General features: G+C 38.7%; 1 protein-coding gene across 10 annotated transcripts in view; it reads left to right on the forward strand.

Annotated features, from left to right (window-relative positions):
• MLIP (muscular LMNA interacting protein) overlaps positions 1-22,032 on the forward strand; it is a 252,382-nt gene that overhangs the window by 215,940 nt on the left and 14,410 nt on the right. For 9 of the 10 annotated variants that reach the window (XM_082729410.1, XM_082729414.1, XM_082729417.1 and 6 more), the window contains one exon: positions 517-723. The exons of the other annotated variant lie outside the window; for it this stretch is intronic. In XM_082729410.1, coding sequence (XP_082585536.1) covers positions 517-723 — 207 coding nt within the window. The remainder of the gene's footprint in view (positions 1-516; positions 724-22,032) is intronic. 10 annotated transcript variants of the gene reach the window in all.

Below are 22,032 nucleotides of genomic sequence, written 5' to 3' on the forward strand. Positions count from 1 at the left end.
TGCCCTTACTCAGCCCAGCTTCACAACTTAACGGTGCCACGAATTAAACCGATGCTTTGGCCCTGCTGCTTGCACGCTGATATCCTCTGTGATGACCTCCCATCGCCCCCATTTCTTCCACCCCAAATCACAAGCACTCTTTGATTCATTTCCATTGTTACTGTCCTCTTCCACAAAGCCTTTTCTGATCTCATCCTATCACCTTTGGAATGGATGCTCACCTTCCTTAAACATTTCTCCTCTCAACACTTTGAAAAATAACAATCTTGACACCCTTCCGGAGACACTGCTGGTGGTGGTTTCTGCGGAGGAGGCTGGAGAAGGGAGACTGACAGGAATTCCTGAAAGAGACAATACACCATGAAAGGGGTGTGTTGTGAGGGGCCCAAGTGCGAGCAGAGGCTTCCTTCTTACTAGTAAGAGATTCTGACGTAAAGTCTATAATGTTTAGACTTAATTCCAGGTGAGCTTGACTTTCGTCCACTAACATGCTCTCTATGCTTTTCTTCTTCCCAGGATGTGACAGTTCCTCCCAAGCCTGTTTCTCTCCACCCTTTATATCAGACTAGACTCTATCCTCCTGCTCAGTCCCTGCTGCCTCCACAGACCCTCTCCCATGCTGACTGCCTTACCCCAGGACCTTTCAGTCATTTGTCCTCCTTCTCACTGAGTGATGAACAGGGGGATTCTCACACCTTGTTTAGCGGCAACACATATAATAAGGTGAGAATTCCCTGCTGAGGTGGGAATTGTTCTGCGCTGGGAAGCTTCTTTATGCTTAACTTTTAAAACTTAAGCATAGAGGAAACATATATATTAAGAATATTAAATATTTGTGTTAGAACCCATGACCTTACAAAAAGATAGTAATTAACCTTGAGAACTTATTCAATATCTATTTTTGCTTTCAAAATCATTTCCTGATTTGCATTCCTTACTGTTTCCTGTTCTAACCCCCAAGTGGAAATCCCAAGAAATTTTCCAAAACCTTACAAGATAGCGTTATTAATTTATCTTTAAGTTTCAGTTCAATGTTCTTTAAAAAGCGTCTCTAAATTATAGTGCCTTAATGAGGAGGCATTTCCTGTTGAAGTCAATGAGCAAAGAAATTCTTAGAATGTCTACAAATATCTGTAAAATAATATTAACATCTCATTTTATTTCATTTTATTTTTTGAGTATAGTTGGCACAATGTTACAGTAGCTTCAGGTGTACTACATAGTGATTCAACAGTTTTATACCTTATGCTATTAATATTTTATTTTAAAATGTGTCTATCTGCCTCATTATGTATAGTGATGGGATATGTAAAATGAGGTGTTCGTTACCCCAAAGAAAACGTATATATTATAGATATCTTATATATAATATAGTTATACATATTAAATATTTACTATATCAATATTTTATTATAGTATTATATTTATGATACAATTTATATATAATTATTTAAATGTTTTAATATACATTATATATTTATACAAATTATATCTTTTTAGATATATTAAATGCATATTTTAAGTGAAAAAAGTATTTATAGTTGGCTTTGGAATGCAATCATAAATATTCTACTAGAAGCAAGAGGCTAATACTACCACATAAAGCTTATGTGCAAGTGCCCTTTGTTCTTCTGAGCATTACCATAAGGTCATCCTATTACAGACTTTCAGTTTCTGAAAATTTCACAACAGAATTGATTAGTTAAACTCAACCTGGAGTTATTATTTTTTAACTCAAAAATTTAAAAACATTTATTTTGAAAATTCTCTATATCAATGGAATATACCTCTGTACTTGGAAACGAATAAAGGCCAGAATCAGAATGTTCCAGCATGTAGTTGTACAATATCCCTTGGTCCCTCCAATTTTTTTTTTTTGAGAAAATGCTCATAATCTCAATCTAAAGACAGTCATCTAAGAAGTGAATATTACTATATGTTATTATATATGAAGAATATTTTATTTTTCATATGTAATAGCATCTATCATATTGGGTGATCAGCCCTGAGTTAAACCTTTAAAATATCCATTTTCTGCAAACAGAATATTTTTGGGCAAAGTTCAGGATGACATTTTTATATGACTTTTGTTTCTTATTTTTGGTTTAGAGAAAAAGCAGCATTTCAAACAAAGTGTTAACATTTTAAATGATTTTAGGTTCTTTGAAATTTTTCCTGATTTAATCCTTGCCAACATATATGAAATCCATTTAGCTATTTAATAAAGTCAGTGATTCTGAAAATAACATAACCAGATTCTTACGAATCGTCATCTATGAGAAGATTATAATTGTATTTTCTATATATCAATTGCATTAAGTAGCTTGTTTTTTGATATTTTGGTAATGTTTCCTAGAAACAGAAATTTCTTCACAGATGTTCAAGGATAGAGTCAGTATTTCATTGACATTTTCATCTGAATTTGATCAGGCTGTGGAGAACAATATATAAAAGTGATGTGAGGTTGGACAACTATTTTCAGTTAACACAATCCTCATAATATATTTTGTCTTTCAGAGTCTGTGATTTATGTTTACTGAAAAAAGACACGTTCATATCAGAAATAATAATAATAATTATAGTAATGTAAGACAATATTTCTTAATGAAAGATTCAGAACACTCAATAGTCTTGTACTTAAACTGCTCCCATTAAAACATACAGATGACCCAATTTGATATCTATGTCTATAAACCTTGTGTTATGAATACAGAACCAGTAGCATACTGGGTTTCAGGACTTGTCTTTTTTTATTTGAAATAGCTTCTTGTTTGGAACTGTAAAACATAATCTAAATTCTCTCCATTATTTTAACATCAATGCCAGACATAGTTTACAGCTTTCCCTACTAGGCTCATCTCCCAATTCAAATTGTCCCATAATTACCCCTAGAGAGCCACACTGAACTTGAGTTAACTGTCTTTGATAGTCCCTCACCAACCAGGACTATAGTAGGTGTTTAACAGGTTTTATTATCCTTCTGTTGAATCTGTAGTGTGTGCTCTTTTTTCCTAAATCTTTATCAGACTCTGTGTGTCCTCTATCTTCACCTTAATCCCTACCTTCTTCTCTTACTTGCAAGATAGAGCTCTGTCATATGATGTCATATCATACGTGATGATGCTCAGGGACTTCCCTTTCCATCTTGTAATAAATCAGGAGATCCTTTTTTTTTCTCCAGGTCTCAAGAAGGGAGTTATTACTGTTACTTAGTTCTTTAATCCTTCAAAGTAATCAAGACCTATGGTTAAGAGCATGATGTCTCTTGACAGCTGGGGCTAGGTTCATTTCTTGACCCTACTCCTTCCAGATGGTGATTTTGGGTAAGTCATTTAGGTTCTGCATGCCTCCATTGATTCACCTATCAGGGGGCATGACAATACTACCCACCTTAGTAGAGTATTATGAGATTAGGATGTATTAATATGTAAAAAGCACTTAGAATAGTGCCTTGAACGTTACAGGAACCATGTAAGAGTTAGATCTTATGATTAATAAGTCTTTCTGAAGTGTCATTCCCAGCGTTCTCTGGAATCATTTGTCCTTTTTTGTGTTGGATCCCTCCTCCTCGCAGAAACCTCAAAAAGAAAGTTAAAAAAAAGACAAAATGAGCTGTCTCTCTCCTTTTCCTTGATAGTGCTGCAAGCCTAGTAATTTCAAGACTTTCTCTCTCTCAAAGTGATCAATAGTCATTATCTTTATCCTCCCTCTATAAACTCACGCTTTAACCCATTCTTGAAAGCATTCTCTCTTTTTGCCTCAACCACTCTCCTGAGATTGCTCTCTCGAGGTTAGCTGCCTGTCAGCAAACTCAGCTGAATTTCCTGAGTCCTCTCTTTTATCCCTTGCAGGAACTGACACGGTTGATCATGTGCTCTTGAATCTCCCTCCCCACCCTGCTCTTGGGATCAAAGGCACATTCCGACTCCCTGACTGCTCTTTCTTTGTTTTCTTTCTGGACACTTCTTCCTCTTCTCCCTCTTTGCCTCCCTTCAGATACTCACCCACTCAGAGACTTCTATGATTACCTTAGGACTGATAATTCTCAAATCCACATTTCCGATTCTGTTTCTCCTCCGTCATCTAGTTTTATATCTTCAGTTGCTCACTTGTCACTTCCCCTAGGATGTCATGTTGTCACCTCAAACTCATCATTCATTTTGCCTCAAACTAGTTCTGTTCTGGCGTTCCTTCTTCTGTCATTAATACCACAGTTCTCAGACCTCAGACCCAGACTCGATTCAGATGTAAAACATTTTAGGCTTTGTCCTCATGGCTAGTCCTTCATCAGGTTGAATGGATTCTTCGTTTGTGACACCTGTCCTATAGTTATCTCTCAGTACCCTTTATTATTATTCTACTTCACTTAAACCAATCAATTTACTTTCCTCCAGGCATGCCTGGGGGTATTTCTTACCGTTTAACTCACTACTGCATTCCCCTCCCCTAAAATATCCTCCTGCTTTTCACCTTCCTTCCACAAAGCAAACTATTCTCATCCTTTATCTAGTCAAATTATCCTGGCTCCTCTGTGAAGTTTTCCCACTCATCAGTGTTCAAAGTGATGTTTTTCTCCTTTTAGTTTTTATAATCCTTGCCTGTGCCAACATATCTCATGCACATTACAGGTTATCTTGTATGTGCTTGTTGTGATTGTTCTAGTGTCCATTTAGGGTGTGACGTGCTGGATAGGGTGTCTTTCACATTGTAGGTAGAGCGGTAAATACGTGTTCATGATGAACAAATCCTAAAATGACCCAGGTTATTCACTAGGAGCCCCAAATGCTTGAATATTTAGGATTATTTCCATCTTAAGTAGAAACAAAATAGAATCAATCTATGGATTTATCAGCACACTGAATACAATTTCAGTCAGTTGAGAATGTCCCCTTTTGGGGGGTTCCATGCATTTTCCGTTGAGCTGATGGAGCGCTTCAGTATAGGAGCGTAAGTGGGGTGGGGGTGGGTTGGCAGTAGACATCTGATCTTTCTTTGCCAGATGTGGGCTTTGGTGGCCACCAGGGTATCCTCAATCCTATCTGGTATATGACCATCAGTCACAGAATACACTTGCTGCATCCTTCTTTCTCCCGCTTCATGGCCTGCCCTGATTGGCTCTAGTGTGGCTCCTTGTGAACCCCTTGAGCCTATATGGGAAAACAGTTACCTGCATGCTGCGAGCGGGTCAGTTTTTGTGAAGCTCCCTCAGAACCATCCACTTAGACCTTCTACATATCTTTCATCACTCTTCTTTTCCCACCCCTTCATCTGTGGAAAATTCTTCCATTCAGAAGGATGGACTTCTGAATTTGCCTACACACGAAAATGTATCTGTAACCCCGAAATCAATCCTCACTGTACTTCTTTGGTCTTTTGCGGACATGTGAGGAACAGCAAAAAATGTGATTGGCCTGTCTGTGCTCGTGTTCCCAGCTGAAGTGAACAAGGTGACTTTCTGCCTTCTTGCTTGAGCTCTCATGCTGTAAGCAATCATTCTTGTCATGGTCCATTGAGTACCACATGTTTTGAATTTCTGTGCTTTTTTCTTGTGGTTTTCACTGTTTAAAATGATCTCTTGGGCACAGTCCTAAAGTTCTGTCTGGTGTGCGAAACTCAAGAGGGCTACCATGTACCTCACAGAGAGAGTAAACGTCAGGTAAGCTTCCGTTAGGCATGAGTTACGGTGCTGTCGGCTATAGGTTCAATGTTAATGAGCCGATGATATATATTAAATAAGGTGTTTTTAAACAGAAAGATACATTAAACAAGACTGTGATTAACTGATAAAAATTAACTGGGCTCTCAGGAACTTAATCTTCTATTTCATCCTGGAGCAATGGTTCAGGACTTGCTAATTCCACATTTGCAGTGACTTTATAGAGCGTAACTACTGTAAATATGGAGAGTCAATAGTACCTTTGTTTTGGCGTCGCTAAGAAGAGGATTCATATATAAGTAGTTAATTTGGGAGCTGGTTCCAGGAAACACCAGTGAAGGAAGTGGGGAACTGGGAAAGGGTATATCATCCAGCAAGTTACCAGGTAGGAAATTAGAGGTTGAGTTTACTGGGGAATTCTAGGAGCCAGCAAGGACGATTGAGAGGTAGGCAATTTGAAGTGGGGGCAGGGAATCCTCCTAGTCTTCATATGAGGGCTGTGCTTGGGGGAGAGGAGCATTTATCTGCAGAAGGAGCCCTCACGCAAAGAGAAATCTTGTGAACACTGTGCACAGGCTGATAGTAAAATGTCAAGGCCTGAGATGGCAAAGGAAGGACCATAGTTTATATCATATATATTTGTAACTTTTTTTTTAAAGATTTTATTTATTTATTTGACAGAGAAAGAGAGAGAGCACAAGTAGGGGGAGCAGCAGGCAGAGGGAGAAGGAGAAGCAGGTTCTCCACCATTGGGGAGCCTGATAGCAGGATCCTGGGATCATGACCTGAACTGAAGACAGATGCTTAACCAACTGAGCCACCCACCACCCTATATTTGCAACTTTCATGTTCATGATCTCAATTTGAGGTTCAGGATCCTGAAAATCCAAACTTGGGCTAGCAGAATGCAAGAGAATTTTCTTTATTTTGGACATATTTTACCCTGGGCCATGCATAATGGCTGAAATGATAAAGAATACAAAGGAATTATAGGTCTAATGTGTGCGTGTGTTGGTGGGGGGGTTACAATCTTAAAGTTGTATCTCATCTGGGGTCATTGATGTAAGAAATATGTTAGGATTTGATGGTGATGGCCAAAAAAGAATTCTTGAGATGTCTTTGGTGCAAAAAGGTGGTTTTATTGAAGCGTGGGGATAGGACCTATGTGCAGAAAGAACTGCGCTGGGGTCATGAGGAGTGGCCCATTATATACTTTTAAGTTGGGAGGGGGCTACGGATAGCATAAGTCTCTAAGGACTTTTGAAAGCAAGGGTTCCAGGACCTTGAGGGGGCTAGCTGTTGTTGGGAAAAGGCCATTTATTACCATCTAATAAAACGTTAGTCATGAGACCTTTCAGATGTATATTAGTGGGTCATATGTTTGGGGGATGATTGTGGGTGATAAAGGAAGTCTCCAAAGGAATTTTTATACATTAAAGTAGACTCCCAGGATCCGGGGGCAGGGGTCAGGCGTTTAGCAAAGTATTAATGTGGAGACAGCTGAGTTCCTAGAAAAACATCACCCTGCCTGTTTCAAGGACTTGTCAATGGACTGTAAGTAGTAAGGAAATTTAATAATTTTTCTTCTGCCTTTGTTTCCCATATCAATTTTACCAATCCCCCCCCCCATTTTGAAATTCACATAGAAATATTTATCTTCAAAGTTAATGTGCTGTACCATGCACAGCATACCCATCAGTGTGTAGGTCGGAGACTAGTGGATGCCCCCTCTGTTTTTGAGAATTCAGTTCATTTGGAATGATTCCTGTCTTACACACCACTCAGATGTTGCCACAGGGGTCTCAACTACTTACTGTCCTGGCCGTAGGTAAGGACACTTCATGACCGTTTTTTCTTTTCTGTATCCTCTGCCTCATTTCTTCTGTCTCTCGTACTCCCATCATCTCTGAGGCACAGCTGCCTTTTTAAGTCAAACCCAAATTCCAGTTCTTCTGGCTTACTTTCACTTTCCCACCAAAGCACTCACCTACCTTTCTGTACCTTTTCCTCTTTTCTCGTCCCAGCAACCTTTTCTACCTTGTGTTTGGCAGAAACATGAGGCCAGGTGGACAGGATGTTCTCTCTCCTGCTGTCTCCCCTGAGTCTCTATTCTGCCTGATTTGCACCAGCAACAAACAAGAAAAGCCACAGCAGGCCTATGAATAGGAAGGAGAGGAGGGGGAACTAAGCCTGCACAGTCTGGGCTGACTTCTGGTGTGCTGGGGAGCAAGGCTGGGATTTCCTACTCAGGAAGACTCTATTTACAGTGAAAGCTTGCAAGGTTTTATGCATAAGAATAGCATCTTTATAGACAGAGAGACAGTTTTAAATCCCCAGGAGAACACTGACAGCCGTTCTGAGGACATTTCTCTTTTGGTTTTCAAAAAATTACATTCTTCAGAGGCCTTGTTTGTGACTGTGTGGCCATTTTTATTTCACTTTCAGTTTCTAAAATGCATTATCCTTGTGCCTTGTTTGCAGCCATTTACCGTTACCATTGCTGCTCTCTTTCTCATCCAAGAGATAAGTGTGGCTGGTTTCTTCGCATAAGAATCCTCCCATTGGCTCCACTGCTATTAAATTCTATTGTCTATTTTCTATGCAAGCATTGGGGCTAGCTAGCTTTTTCTAACATGTTCAATTTAAGTACTATCTCTGGAGTAGACCCTTGAAAAATAGCTTTCACCCAGGAGCAGGAGAGAGTTATTTATTAATCTCCCACCTCCAGTCTTCCTGCCCAGTACCCCCCTGGTCCTGATCACACCCATTTGCAGACCCCAGGCTGTGATCAGGACCCCTGGAAGTCAGGGAAAGACCTAAAGGTCTTTCATGGAGAGAGAAAAACCTATGTCCCTGTGTAAGACAACCTGTGTTCTAATCTGTCCTGGACATTTTTGTAAAACTATATCAATATGTGTTTTTCCACTATTTTAGGGGAAAAATTTACTTTTTAAAAAGAGTGTTTTGTTTTGTTTTTTTAAGGTTTTATTTATTTATTTGACACAGAGAGAAGGAACATAAGTAGGGGGAGTGGGAGGAGGAGAAGCAGGTTCCCCGCTGAGCAGAGAGCCCAATGCAGGGCTCAATCCCACAACCCTGGGATCATGACCTGAGCCACCCAGAGGCCCCTTAAAAATAGTTTTTTGAAAACAAATATTTTATAGATCTACCAGTATAAAAATCATTTGTTAATATGTATTTTTAATATTATATGATTTCAATTATTCCTGTGTCCCTTGTCATTATTAAAGTGTCCAGTTTGATCAGTCAAGTAGACTTAACAGTTACTTTACCCATAGTGAAATGAAACAAAAGTTCATCCATGGCCCCTACTGCTGAATTAATTTTGTTGAATAAATAAATTGTTTTATGTCCACGTTTAGAAAAGTAATCCAAACTCTTGCTTTAGTTTCCTTATTTATAAAATAGCAATAAAAATAGAATCTTTAAGTGTGCCTGGCTTGCTCAGTGGGTAGAGCATGAAGCCATTGATCGCTGGGTCTTGGGTCCAAGCCCCACTTGGGTGTGGAGATTACTTAAGGAAATTAAAAAAAAAAAAAAAAAGTTAAAAAATGTAGAATCTCTATCATAGGATTTTTACCAAGATCAAGTGGTACATGTAAGTGAAACTTTCATGTTCCAGCTTAAGTATGCATTTTAATATATTTTTCAACATGCTATCTGTTTATAGAATTTTGGTACTAGAGTGAAGGAGCAGTCCGTTGATGTAACTAGGAGAACCTTACTCTCATCTAAAATGCAGTTTTTCCTTTTACTACAACCTATTGATTCTTTTCATGCTTTCAAATTTATTCACATATGTATTTGCTTTACAAGTGATTTCTCACTCCCCTTTCTTTTCTCCGCATGGTCAACTATACTGTTTTTTTTCATCTGTTTGAATATTTTCTTCCAAATGTTGCATTATTTGGTGTACGTATAATTTAATTTACAGAAATGATATTGTGAACACATACTTCACTCTTTTTCAGTGGATTTCTTTTTCCTCTGGAATAGTAGGATATTGTACTTGGTTGTTAAGCTTTTACTTTAGGATCAAAACTGGGCTCATTTCATGAGAATTATGTGGGAGAACTTTAGAAATATGCAGATTCCTGAGACTCACTTAGAACTCCTAAACTCATAACTTCATTGGACTGGATGATCTTTAAAGTTTTAACCTCCTTGGGGCCCCTGGGTGGCTCAGTCCTTTGAGCATCTGCCTTTGGCTTGGATCATGATCCCAGGGTCCTGGAATCCAATCCTGAGTTCCTGGGATAAAGCCCCTTCCCGCCCCACTTGGCTTAGTCTCCCTGCTCAGCGGAGGCAGGGGGTGGGGGTGGGGGCAGGGTGTCTGTTTCTCCTTTTCCCTCTGCCCTTTTGCCCACTTGTACACTCTCTCCCTCTCTCTCATAAATACATAAAATCTTAAAGAAAAAAAAAATAAGTTTTTACCTCTTGGAAGCTTTCTCATTAATAGCAAATGTTTCCTCTTGTCTTTTAAAATCTGTAATGATTCAGGGACGCTGGGGTCACCCAGTTGGTTAAGCATGTGCCTTCAGCTCAGGATAGGATCTGGGGTCCTGGGATCCAGGCTGCATTAGGAACCCTGCTCAGCAGGAAGCCTGCTTCTCCTTCTCACACTCCACTTGTTTGTGTTCCCTCTCTCACTGTCTGTCTCTCTTTCTATCAAATAAATAAAGTCTTTAAAAATCATAAAATAGATTTTTGTAATGATTCAGCAAGAAAATAAACTTCATTATGAAAAATAAATGGTATATATACCAACTTAGGTCACAGGTTGGTTTTTATTTTTATTTTTTCCCCTTAATTAAAAAAAAATGTTAGGTTGAGTTCTTAATCAAAATTACTCCCATGTGCTTGTAACATTTACAGTTGGGCTGAGTGTTTATATATCCAGTATTCATGGACTTATTGAATCAGAAAGTACATTTTTTCCCAGTACACTACTCTGATTATTAAAAGTCATTTCTCTTTGAAAAAGTACTGAAGCTGCCAACATGTACTTTTTTATGATTTACTTTTTAAGAAATTAAAGTGCCTTTTTCATAAAATGAGATTTTAGAATATACCAATCCTTTATATTAGAATATGTTTTTGCTAAGAAAGCTGAAACATTTAATTTGAAATGTATCTTTACGATACATCAACAGAGTATTTACTGATGGGTTTTTATTAGCCTCTTTTCCAAGCAGCTGCTCTTGGGATTATAGATTAAGATTAAAGAGGAAATATAACTTGTCTACAATGACAAAGTGAGAGGAAGATGAGCACCATGGAGATATTTTCAGGCCATTATTTGTCTTTTCTAGGTAAAGGATCACTCCACTTATAATAAGCCAAGGTCAAGACGTCTGTTAGAATACAGAGGGAACCCTTTTTAGCCATATGTATGACGAATAAGAAACACACAGTTATGGGAGTAGAGGGGGAAGCACCTGAATGTACTAGGCCATGAACTCACTGGGAGATTTGAGCTCTACTGTCTTTTGTCTTCACATCATGGAGTACTGAGGGTTGGCAATGGACTCTGGAACCTCTGATGAAGTCTCCTGGTGGTAAGGTACTGTGTGATGAGCTAGGAAGACAGAAGAAAGGAAGGAAACGTATATCCAGGATCAATAAGTAGGAAAATTTCCACCATAAACTGGCTTTAGCCTATTCCTGGGTCATAGCATGTTTTCTTTAAACCTTTTGGTTTATAGTTTACCCTATAAATGTTGGCTTTTCTCACTTTGTTTTTTCTCCATTTGTTCCCCTACTTATTTATTTTCAAATAAAGTTGTAAAGTTTATATTGTTTCCATTATTGAGAATATCTTAACTGGTAGTACTATTGTATGGCTACTCAGAAAATTGACTCTCTGAATCTACAGAAATGCAGCAAATGAATTAAATTTTTAATATTATCAGTGTGTTTCCAACATCCGTTAAACTTTTTAGTACCTCATCTGAAAGGAGAATTGTTTTTGAGGTTTCTTCAAATATTTTAACAGAGATTAATCAACAGACGTTATGGCAGATTGTGATTTTGCTGGAGAAGGGAAAATCTAAAGTATTCTAACCTTCACCAACTGGTTCAAAGGCTGAGGGGTCTTTGAAATTAAAAAAACAAACCAGAAACCGTTTTTCTAATGTAAGCTGTAAATATTTAGATCTAAAGATGTGAAAAATCTTTTATAGATGTATTTCAAGAATAAAGCAACTCTCCTTTGAGATAAGCAGTTTACAATTGCACATAGCTTCCAAATGAGAAAATGAACACTAAATTAAGTGGTTTGGCTCAAGGTCACAAAAACCTTGTCTAACTAATATCCCAATTCCCTACCAGTACCAAGGAGCGTAGACTTTGCAACTTTTTATTCCAGTCTGATGTCTTGGAACCCTGGAGCCTGGAAGGTGATACATTACCCCCTTATTTCACAAAGATTTACTAAGTATCCCTTAGGAGTCTCTGCTGGCCTTACTCTGAAATCAAGTATACAGAAATGTAAGGGCACTTGGTCAAGTATTTTCTCTACTTGGGAAAAGCAGAAATTAAATATGCAAAAAAATCCATTACTGAAGTATAATTGTGGCAACTGCCACTTAGAAGACCACTGAGTGGTTATGAATATCTGTTGTAGAAGCCCTGATCTAGTCTGATGAATCAGGAAGGACTTCATGAGGTCATGATGTCTGAATGCAGGTCTGAACAGAAGCAGTTTGGGGGCCTGCTGGTCGCTCCAGTGAGAGGGAACTGCAGCAGGAATGTTGCCAGGCAGGAAAGAAAAGAGACAGGACAAGCATGAAAAAAAGGAAAGCAGGCCAGAGTATTGAAGAAGCATGTGGGACCAGGAGCTACCATTTGAAGTTAGCAAGAAGTAAAGCTACCAGACAGCTTTGTATCCCTGGGAGCTCTGGGTTAGCAGAATTTGTGAGAAGAAAGCAGTGTTAAGAGTTGAGGGAGTCATGGAAATTTTGTAAGAAAGAAATTTATATTTGGAAAAATAGGCAAATGTTCCACTTTATTTTTATTTAATTATTTTTTAATTTAATTAAAATTTTTTTTAAATTCTGGCATAATTAACATACAGTGTTATATTAGTCTCAGGTGTACGATATAGTGATTCAACAATTCTATACACTATTCAGGGCTCATCATGATAAGTGGACTCTTAATCCCCTTCACCTATTTTATCCATCCCCTACCCACCTCCCCTTGGATGATCACCAGACCAGTTCTCTAATTTTTTGAGTCTGGGTTTTTTTGTTTGTTTGTCTCTTTTTTCTTTGTTTTGTGTCTTAAATTCTACCTTTGAGTGAAATCATGTGATATTTGTTTTTCTCTAATTTCACTTAGAAGTATGCCCTCTAGATCCAAGCATGTGGTCCCAAGTAACATGCCACTTACTTTACAGGCAGCATTTTATTTACATTTCAAAACATTCAGAAAGTAGGTTTTATTTTATTTATTTATTTTTTAAAAAGATTTTATTTATTCATTTGACAGAGAGCACAAGTAGGCAGAGAGGCAGCTGAGTGGGTGTCAGGGGGGGAGCAGGCTCCCTGCCAAAGCAGAGAGCCCAATGCAGGACTTGATCCCAGAATCCTGGGATCACGACCTGAGCCGAAGGCAGTGGCTTAACCCACTGAGCCACCCAGGAGCCCCAGAAAGTATATTTTAATCCCTTTATTTCACATACAAAGAAACTGAGGCTCATAGAGTGTAAACAGTTTGTCCGTGATTTCATCAAACTAGCTTCAAAGCTGGTGCCTAACATCAAAGAAATAGCATCATCACCTTCACCAGGCACCACCATCCTGGAATCACAGACTTGTGTCTGGTTTACCAATAGCACTTTATTGCTCAGGACTGGAACTAACCACTGAGATCAATCAACTTCCTTCAGTTGACAGATGAGGAAACTGGAGACTAGTGATGCAGTGACACACCCCGGGGTGGTGTGCGTTATGGGAAGAGCCTGGGTTTATCCCAAAGTCCACAGCCCTCCTCACTTTGCATGCCCAGGTTGCAACCATTTTCTGCAGTCACAGTTCCAAAGGCTAGTGGCCAAGAGAACCACTGTACCTCTAACACTTCGACATACTGTGGGCAGCTACGTGTACGGAAAGAAGTCATCTGGAATTTTGGACTCAAAACTTTCTTTTCTCCTCATCATTAATTCTATCTGTTTTTGTTTCATTGACATAGTTAGAAATCCTTCTGTGTGAATAAACCAAGGTAATTTGTTTTCTATCACCACAGAGATAATACACAGAGAGCCACCTGGCTTTCAATTCCAAAACTTTTCTGACAACTTTGGGAGTTCATGGGAATTGGATAGCTGTTTAGGTAATGTAGAAGAGAGAACCTTTGAGGTGGGTGGAGTAGGAGAAAAAGCCAACTAAAAATTGGTTTTTAATGTTTTTAGATTTTTTAAGAAACTGAAACAGGGGCACTGTTTGCCTATGCCAAATTGTTTTCAGAATGGATGAATTTGTATAAAAGGTTCATAAAGAACATTCTGTTCAAAATGGGCAAATGCAAATTAATTGGGCTTTTAACATTAAAAAGATTAATGCTGGTGTGTAGATATTTTAAGAGAATCAGTTCTGAAAACTCAAGTATCAATCATATTTAGTTAGGTTCTCCACTAGAGGGCAAAAAGAACATTTCAACACAATTGATGCCTGAATGACAGGCTAGCATTTGAAACCAGGCATGTTTCAGGTTATCTAATTGCCAGTCATCATTCTTAAAATGTACTTAATGTAATCACAAACAGTTGACTTCTAAATTTCTTTCAGGAAATTGAGAACAATCAATTTTTATATCCCTGTCCCTGAGCTCATTTGTTGTCATCTAGCTGAAATTTTTCATTATAACACTTTTTTTTTAAAAAAAAAGATTGTATTTTTTTTTTTTTTTGACAGAGAGAGTGAGACAGTAGAGAGGTAACACAAGCAGGGGGAGTGCGAGAGGAACAGGCATCCTGCTGAGCAGGGATCCCAATGCAGGGCTCTATCCCAGGATCCTGGGATCATGACCAGAGTTGAAGGCAGATGCTTAATGATTGAACCACCCAGGTGTCCCCATTATAACACTTTTAATAAAATCATCTTAAAAATTATGGATTTGCCAATTGGAAAGAGATATGCAATAGGAAGCAGGTTGGATGACATTTGTAGTGAAGAAAAGCATACTTGGAGAAAGATGATTTTTAAAGCTCTCAAAAATAACATGCTGTCCCCTTAGAATCAATTGCCCATGCTTGTCTTTCTATAGGCATAAAGAAAATAAACTGTCATCAGCTTACACCCTGTTCAAATGGAGGCACAAAAGAAAAATGAGCTTGTATTTCACAGCACTCAGCTGCCACCTATCCCTTCCCTAGTGCATAGTATCTAGATCAGGTTCTTTGGAAGCAGAGCTTGAGACAAGGGTTCAGGTATTTGTGATTTATTGAGGTGTGCTCTTCAGAAAAACTTTCTGTAAGAGAGAGAGTGAACACTAATTGAGGAGGGCAAAGAGCAGAGCAAATGTGTTCCTAGGTAGCAATCAGCCTTGTCCTAATTCACAGGGAGAGAAGAGCATAAGAGGCAAAGTTATCCATCCTTGAGGAAAAAGTGCTGACCTTTGATACCCCCTGTCAGTCAGTCTTTGGTTGTGGGCCATGATGTGGGAAAGGGTCAAGAAACTCAGCTTCAGGATACTCAACTGAGGGTGATGGTCTATCGAGGGAGGTAGCTGTTGGCCCAGAAATATAATAAAAATCCTGATGGAGGCATTCATCTCTATAAATTGAGTCTCTATACACACACACACACACACACACACACACACACACACACACACACACACACACATTTATATACATCTATATGTATATGTGTTTATAAACATATACATATTTACCTTTGAGCACAGCTGTTTGTCTAAATCTCCTTTAACACTATGACTGAGTTTTTTTTTAAATGTCTCATATGAGATTGATCCACATGAAGTCACCTTTATTCAAGTTATCATTTAAGTTATTCAGTGGTTCTTGACTTATAAAAACATCAATTTTATCAGTTTTATATAGTTCCACCTACTTGCATGTCTCATTGCTTTATTTTGTTATCCTTTTACTTATTCAGTGTAACAAAAGCCATATATACCATGTGGTATTTACATAGTGAAGGAGTCTCTTATTTTGAAACTTCAGAGCAGAATGTTCTTGTTTGGTTTCATCTTGCTTAATATAACCACTGTTTTATTCCTTTCACTAAAATGAGCATAAGATTTTTTTTCAGATTTTTAAATTTGTTGAAGTTTACCCATGTGTGACTGATTTGATACAACTCAGGCATTTTATTTACAGCCATGAAATAATAATATCCATTTGCCCTCAATAAGCCATATGTTCCATATGTTCTGTGAATCAAATAGAAATATTTTGCAGAAGAAATGACTGTGGGGTTGGACCCTTCCTCAGGTTGTTTAAAAATATTTACTTAGCTCCCATTGGGCACTGAAACACTATCATAGTTCTATTAAGGCATTAAGATGAAGTACAAGGTCTCTCCTTTGCTCTCAAGGAATTAAAGGTTAACTACTAATCTCAGTCTTTGTATTACTAGGAATATATGTTTGGGGTGCCTGGATCGCTCAGCCACTTAAGTGTCTGGCTTTTGATTTTGGCTCAGGTCAGGTCAAGTTGTGGAATCAAGCCTGTGTCAGGCTCTGCACTCAGTGGGGAATCTGTTTGAGATTCTTACTCTCCTTCCCCCTTTCGTCTTGCCCCCACCCCAATAAATAAATAAATAAATCTTTTTAAAAAAAGAATATATGTATATGATGGTTATATCTTCTTGTTCATTGACTTTTTTAAACTAGTATTTAATGTCTTTTCTCATCCCTTACAATTTTTTTTTCTTAAGGTCTATTTTTAAAGATAATAACATTGCTATTCCAGTTTTATATTGGCTCAGATTGGATAGGTAAATTTTTTCTTCCTTCTATTTTCAATTTTTATGTCTTCTTGTGTGTGTCACTTTTCTCGACTGAATATTATCTAATCTTGATTTTTAATGGGACCTAAGGGACTTCTCTTAACGTGTAAGATTATCTCATTACATGACCTTAATACTGTCATGTTAGTTTACATTTTCTATTTCTCTACTTATCTCTTATTTCTAGTTTTCCACCCAAGAGATATGGTTTTCACTACTTTAAAAATGATTCATTCTTTTTTGTCTGTGTGTGTTTTTTTAACATTTTATTTATTTACTTGAGACAGAGAGAGCATGAGCAGGGGGAGCAGCAGAGGGAGAGGGAGAACCAGATGCCCCACTGAGTGGGCAGCGGGACTCCAGGCTTTATCTTAGGGCCCTGAGATCATCACCTGAGCCAAAGGCAGTTGCTTAACCAAGTGAGCCACCTAGGTGCCCTTACAAGTGATTCATTCTATTTTGTTATGATTGCCCTTAACTTGGGGTCCACATTCATGTTAATTTACCCCTACTGGTATCTATATTTTCTAGAAGACTCTTCCACTTGGCCCCTTCCATGACCTCTCATCATGCTGATGTATCCTAAGTTTTTATATCTGGCATTTTATCGATATAGTTTCTTTTTTTTTTTCCCCTGTGGTCTTTCATGGCAACACCATACTTACTCAAAATGTTTTATTAACCTGCCTTCCTCCATTTCTTGCCATATCTTCTTGCATTTGTTTCTTTTCTTATTTGAGTTCTTGAATCAAGAAGGTTTTTTTTAAGGCAGTCATTATTTGGCAAGTACTCTGAGGCCTATATGCCCGAGAATATATTTTATGCTTCAATGTTTCAGTGACCTTTTAACACTTTATTAAATTCCAGGTGATAAAAATCTTGGACGAATCTGGTAGCATTATAAGCATTTTTATCCTAATTTTCAAAAGATCTCACTCTTTAGAATGGCTGAAACCTATTGACATGAAATGACATGACATGACATGACATGACATGATATAACATGGCATAACATGACATCACCTAGGGGCTTTCTATGGGTTTCTATACTTAATAAATACCACACCTATATGGTTTGAAGTTTAAATAAAAACTACCAAGCTTGTTAGGATGTGGCCTTGTCACGAGCTTGGCAAGGTGTAAAAGAAGACGGATTCACCAGAAAGGAGATTTGGGTAAGTGGGGGGCTGCCTCCTATATACAGCCTGTCTGCCCCACTTCCTTGTGGTTGAATCCCATTCCTCCATTTTCTGTACATTGTTTCACACTAGTTTGTGAATGATGTGAGTCCTTCCCAACACTCTCACCATGTCTGGCATACACCTTTAACTGTCAGCCTACCCACTGCCTACCTGCCATCTTGCCCTAGCTCTGATCCTGCAGTGCTTCCTACGGCTTGATCTTAGATCCCAGCCATTCCTGAAGAATTCTTTTTTTTTTTTTTTTAAGATTTTATTTATTCATTTGACAGAGAGAGACACAGCAAGAGAAGGAACACAAGCAGGGGAAGTAGAAGAGGGAGAAGCAGGATCCCCGCTGAGCAGGGAGCTCGATGTGGGGATTGATACCGGGACTCTGGAATCATGACCTGAGCTGAAGGCAAATGCTGAATGACTGAGCCATCCAAGCATCCCTCCTGAGGGATTCTGACAGGAATTTTTGCTTTCCTGATTCTTAAAGTCAGATGGTCCTCAGCTCATATGCCTACTTCTCTTTCACAGAACTTCTCCCTTTTCAACCCCCCTCCTTACATACTCAAAGATGCTGCTGGGAGTGTAGTGTTAGGGGAGAGCGGGTTGGGGTCTGGTAGGAGGTCTCTGGGGGTCCAGGGGAGCACAGATTGGCCCCATCACATTTGTGCCTGTTCTTCCTCTTAAGAAACACTTTTCCAAATTTTTATAATACATCGACTGACATCTGTTGACACGCTCCTGAGTTCTGGGGTAGGTTTCTTGCAACTTGGGATAACTGGTTGCAAATTAGGAACAGCTGGGATGAGATTAAAGCAGGACAGGAACTGAAAAAAATTTATGAGGCTGAGTCTTAATACAGAGCTGTTTATTTTTTATGATATATCCCATTGGGATAAAATAGCTAATAGCCCTTAGAGTCTATAGAAAAGAAAGAACAGGGGGAAAAAGATACTCCACCAACACTGTCTTTTGTGAAGAAAGAGACATTTGTTTATGACTGTATTAGTGTTAGTATGGTATTGACAATTGAAGTGATGTTTTGCCTGTAGTAGCAAGCAACTAATTGTGTCCTTGAAGGCTAGAGGAAAGGCAGAGAACAAATATGTTTCCTTGTCAATTCCAATTTCAGTTTCTGGAATTTGAGTCCAAAAGAATGCTGTTGGAATATAGATCTTGTTCCATTTTCATTACAACCTGGGAGCTGCGCAATGCAAAAAGTGAATTGCGTAGTTAATCCCCTCAAGGAAGTGGTTTTCTAGTTGAGAAAGAAGCAACTCGAGATGAAAAATGTGGATAAATACAGGGATGTGGTACTTGTTTTCAAAACAGGCTGAACACAGAGTAGATGAGAAAAAAAAAAATAATCCATTATGCTGCCCTTTAGAAAGTGGTCTTTAGAGGGAGGAATTCTAACTATCCCAAGTCTGTACCTCCTGGGATGAAAGAGAAAAGGCCAAGAATAAAAATAGTACAATTTGGAAATGTTCAGCCCGATCTCAAAAGACTCATTACAAAGATCAGAGCAGAAAATTTCTGTTTTCTTACTGGTATTAGAGTGGTTTCAGACTTACTGGTACTTAGTCTTCAATATAAGGATATTAATGATCAACACTTAATAGCGAGTTTTCTCTGGGTTTATGAAACAAGGAGCATGTACCAAATTCCAACTGAGCTTATGATAATACTGAAGGAACACAAAGGGATATTGTGAAACTTAATAGTATTTATAAAAGCTCATACTATGAGCAAGTGTCATGGTAATACTGATATTAAGGATTCAAGGGTCAGTCAATGGAGAGTTCATTTTTACCATTGCTAGAGGCGCAACTTCTACCTCAGCTTGGGAGATTCCAAAAATGAAGGAGATTCCAAAACAAAGAACTTTTTGTCTGAGACAGCATCATTTATCAATCAACAGAGTTGTGGCTACACAGATTCACCAAGTTATCCAATTAGAAGGAGGTACTGGAGCTCATCTACTTAGGGTCCAGATTTTAAAGATGAAGAAACCAAGACCCAGAGACAAAGTGACATTCCCTAAGTCACACAGGAAGTTAATGGCATAAGATGAAAAAACAAATTATAAGACTTTTAAGTAATCTCTACACTGAATAGAGGCTTGAGCTCAGGGCTCAAATTATTACCCTGAGATCAAGAGTCACACATTCTACTGACTGAGCCTGCCAGGCACCCCTGGCATGGGCAATTTTTTTTTTTTTTTTTTTTTTAAGATTTGATTTATTTCAGAGACAGAGGGTGCAAGTGTGCACAGGAGAGTGTGGGGAGGGGGAGGAACAGAGGGAAAGGGAGAGAGAGGAGGAAAGAATCTCTAGCAGACTGTGAGCTGAGTGTGTGGAGCCTCATGCAGGGCTCCGTCCCAAGACCCTGAGATCAGGGCCTGAGCCAAAACCAAGAGTCTGACTGATGCAGCACCCCTGGCATGGGCAAATTTTTAAAACTTTTGGGCATCACCAAAAATAGATGCCACATCCTTAAATTCTAATAATATATATTTAAACTACTGATGGTCTGGAATTTTAAAAAATATTTTAGGCTAGGGCAAATGAGCTCTTCAAGACATATGGGTAGGAGGTTTCTACCGTCACTGAGAGCAGGATTTTCCTCAGAGCGCAACAGCGCTCAGTAAGGGAAGACTTGGAGCATCGCTCGTTTTGTACAAGGCATAGACTCTTGAGCACTGAAGTTGATCAACTAGGATTTGATGCACAACTGCTAGGGTACGATGGGCTCTAGCCTCCAGCAGCTCAAAGTCTTTATGGGAAATGAGACAAACCCATATCAAGTAATCTTCACTCACTTAAGCATTTGGAAGGGCTTCCTCTTTTCCATCGTAAGTGAAGTTGGGGTATGCAAAATCCCTGTGTGGCCTCAGGTTCTGACGTCCTCCCACTCACTGGGCCTGTGCACTCTGAATTTTCTCCCTCTCTTCCCTTCAGCCTGTGAGTAATTTCTTCTCAGTGATAAACCCCTATTCACTCTCTATACCCCTTCTCCCTTAGGACCCTTCTTTAGATTCAGTCTCTTGGAAAGAGAGTCCTTCATCCTTCTAGACCAGATCAGATTTCTGTTTTGAACCTTTTATTTCCTAACACATTATTTTGTGTTTGTTTCTCTATATTCCTGATTAAATAATTAAGATCTGTCTCTTCTACTAGTCTGTGGTCTCTAAGGGCAGGGACGATGGCTTTTTGATCACCTTTAAATCCCTAACACCTAGCAACATGTCGGGCACACTAGCAGGTAACTAATTAAAAAGATCTGTGGTAAATTATGTAATTATATGACTACATTACAGCTTAATTGATTAGGACATTTCGAATATAGTTAATTTCCGTTGTTGAGTAGATAAATATTTGAAAACTATCAGTGCCCTCAGTTCACACAAAAATGTTGGCTGTGGCCTTCTTACTCAATCTGTGGTAGCGTTGCCATCAGCTGAGAGCCAGTTAGAAATGCAGGGTCTCAGGACGACTGTGTCAGAATGTAGAGATGATAAGACTCCCCAGGTGTTTTCTGTGTCCTGGGTTATGTTGTAAGTGAGGGATTAAGAACTCAAATGTTTTCTTTGCCCAGGCAGATCCCCCAAATGAGTGAAGCAAGCCAGTTATATAGGTAGAAACACGATAGCAGGTGACTTCTGACCCTGGGTCTCCTCTTAGCAGGATGGAGGGGACTGTGTTGACGTGAAGACCTTCAGCTTCATCAAATATAGCCAGGCTGCTCTACAGATCTAGATGTTTGCAGGGCTTGTGCTATAAGACCTTTAAGCGGTTCAAGAGAAACCAGAAACACAGACCTGCATGGTGAGTTGACAGGCTTCAACACTGACAGCTGAATTCAATTCCTTTTCAGGCAAAAGAATTGTGAGGGCCAAACAGAAGATATGTGTATGATAGTTCTAGTTCCAAGGTCCCTGGTTTGCAAAATCTCCTATAAATGAGGAGTTTTATAGGAATGCAGTAACATGTTCTAATTCCTTACTAATTTAGAATTTTTTAATTTTGCCAGTCAGAAAATCCTCTTTTCTCTAGCCATTTCATTCATTCTTTCTTTCATTCATCTATTTACCTGGTAGTCATTTAGTTGTACTTGCTATTGAGTGGGTCCTGTGCCAGGTGCAGAGGACCTAAAAATGAATAACCCACAATCCACATGACTTCTAAAG

Source organism: Mustela nivalis (assembly GCF_964662115.1).
Source record: "Mustela nivalis genome assembly, chromosome: 5".
Lineage (NCBI taxonomy): Eukaryota > Metazoa > Chordata > Mammalia > Carnivora > Mustelidae > Mustela > Mustela nivalis.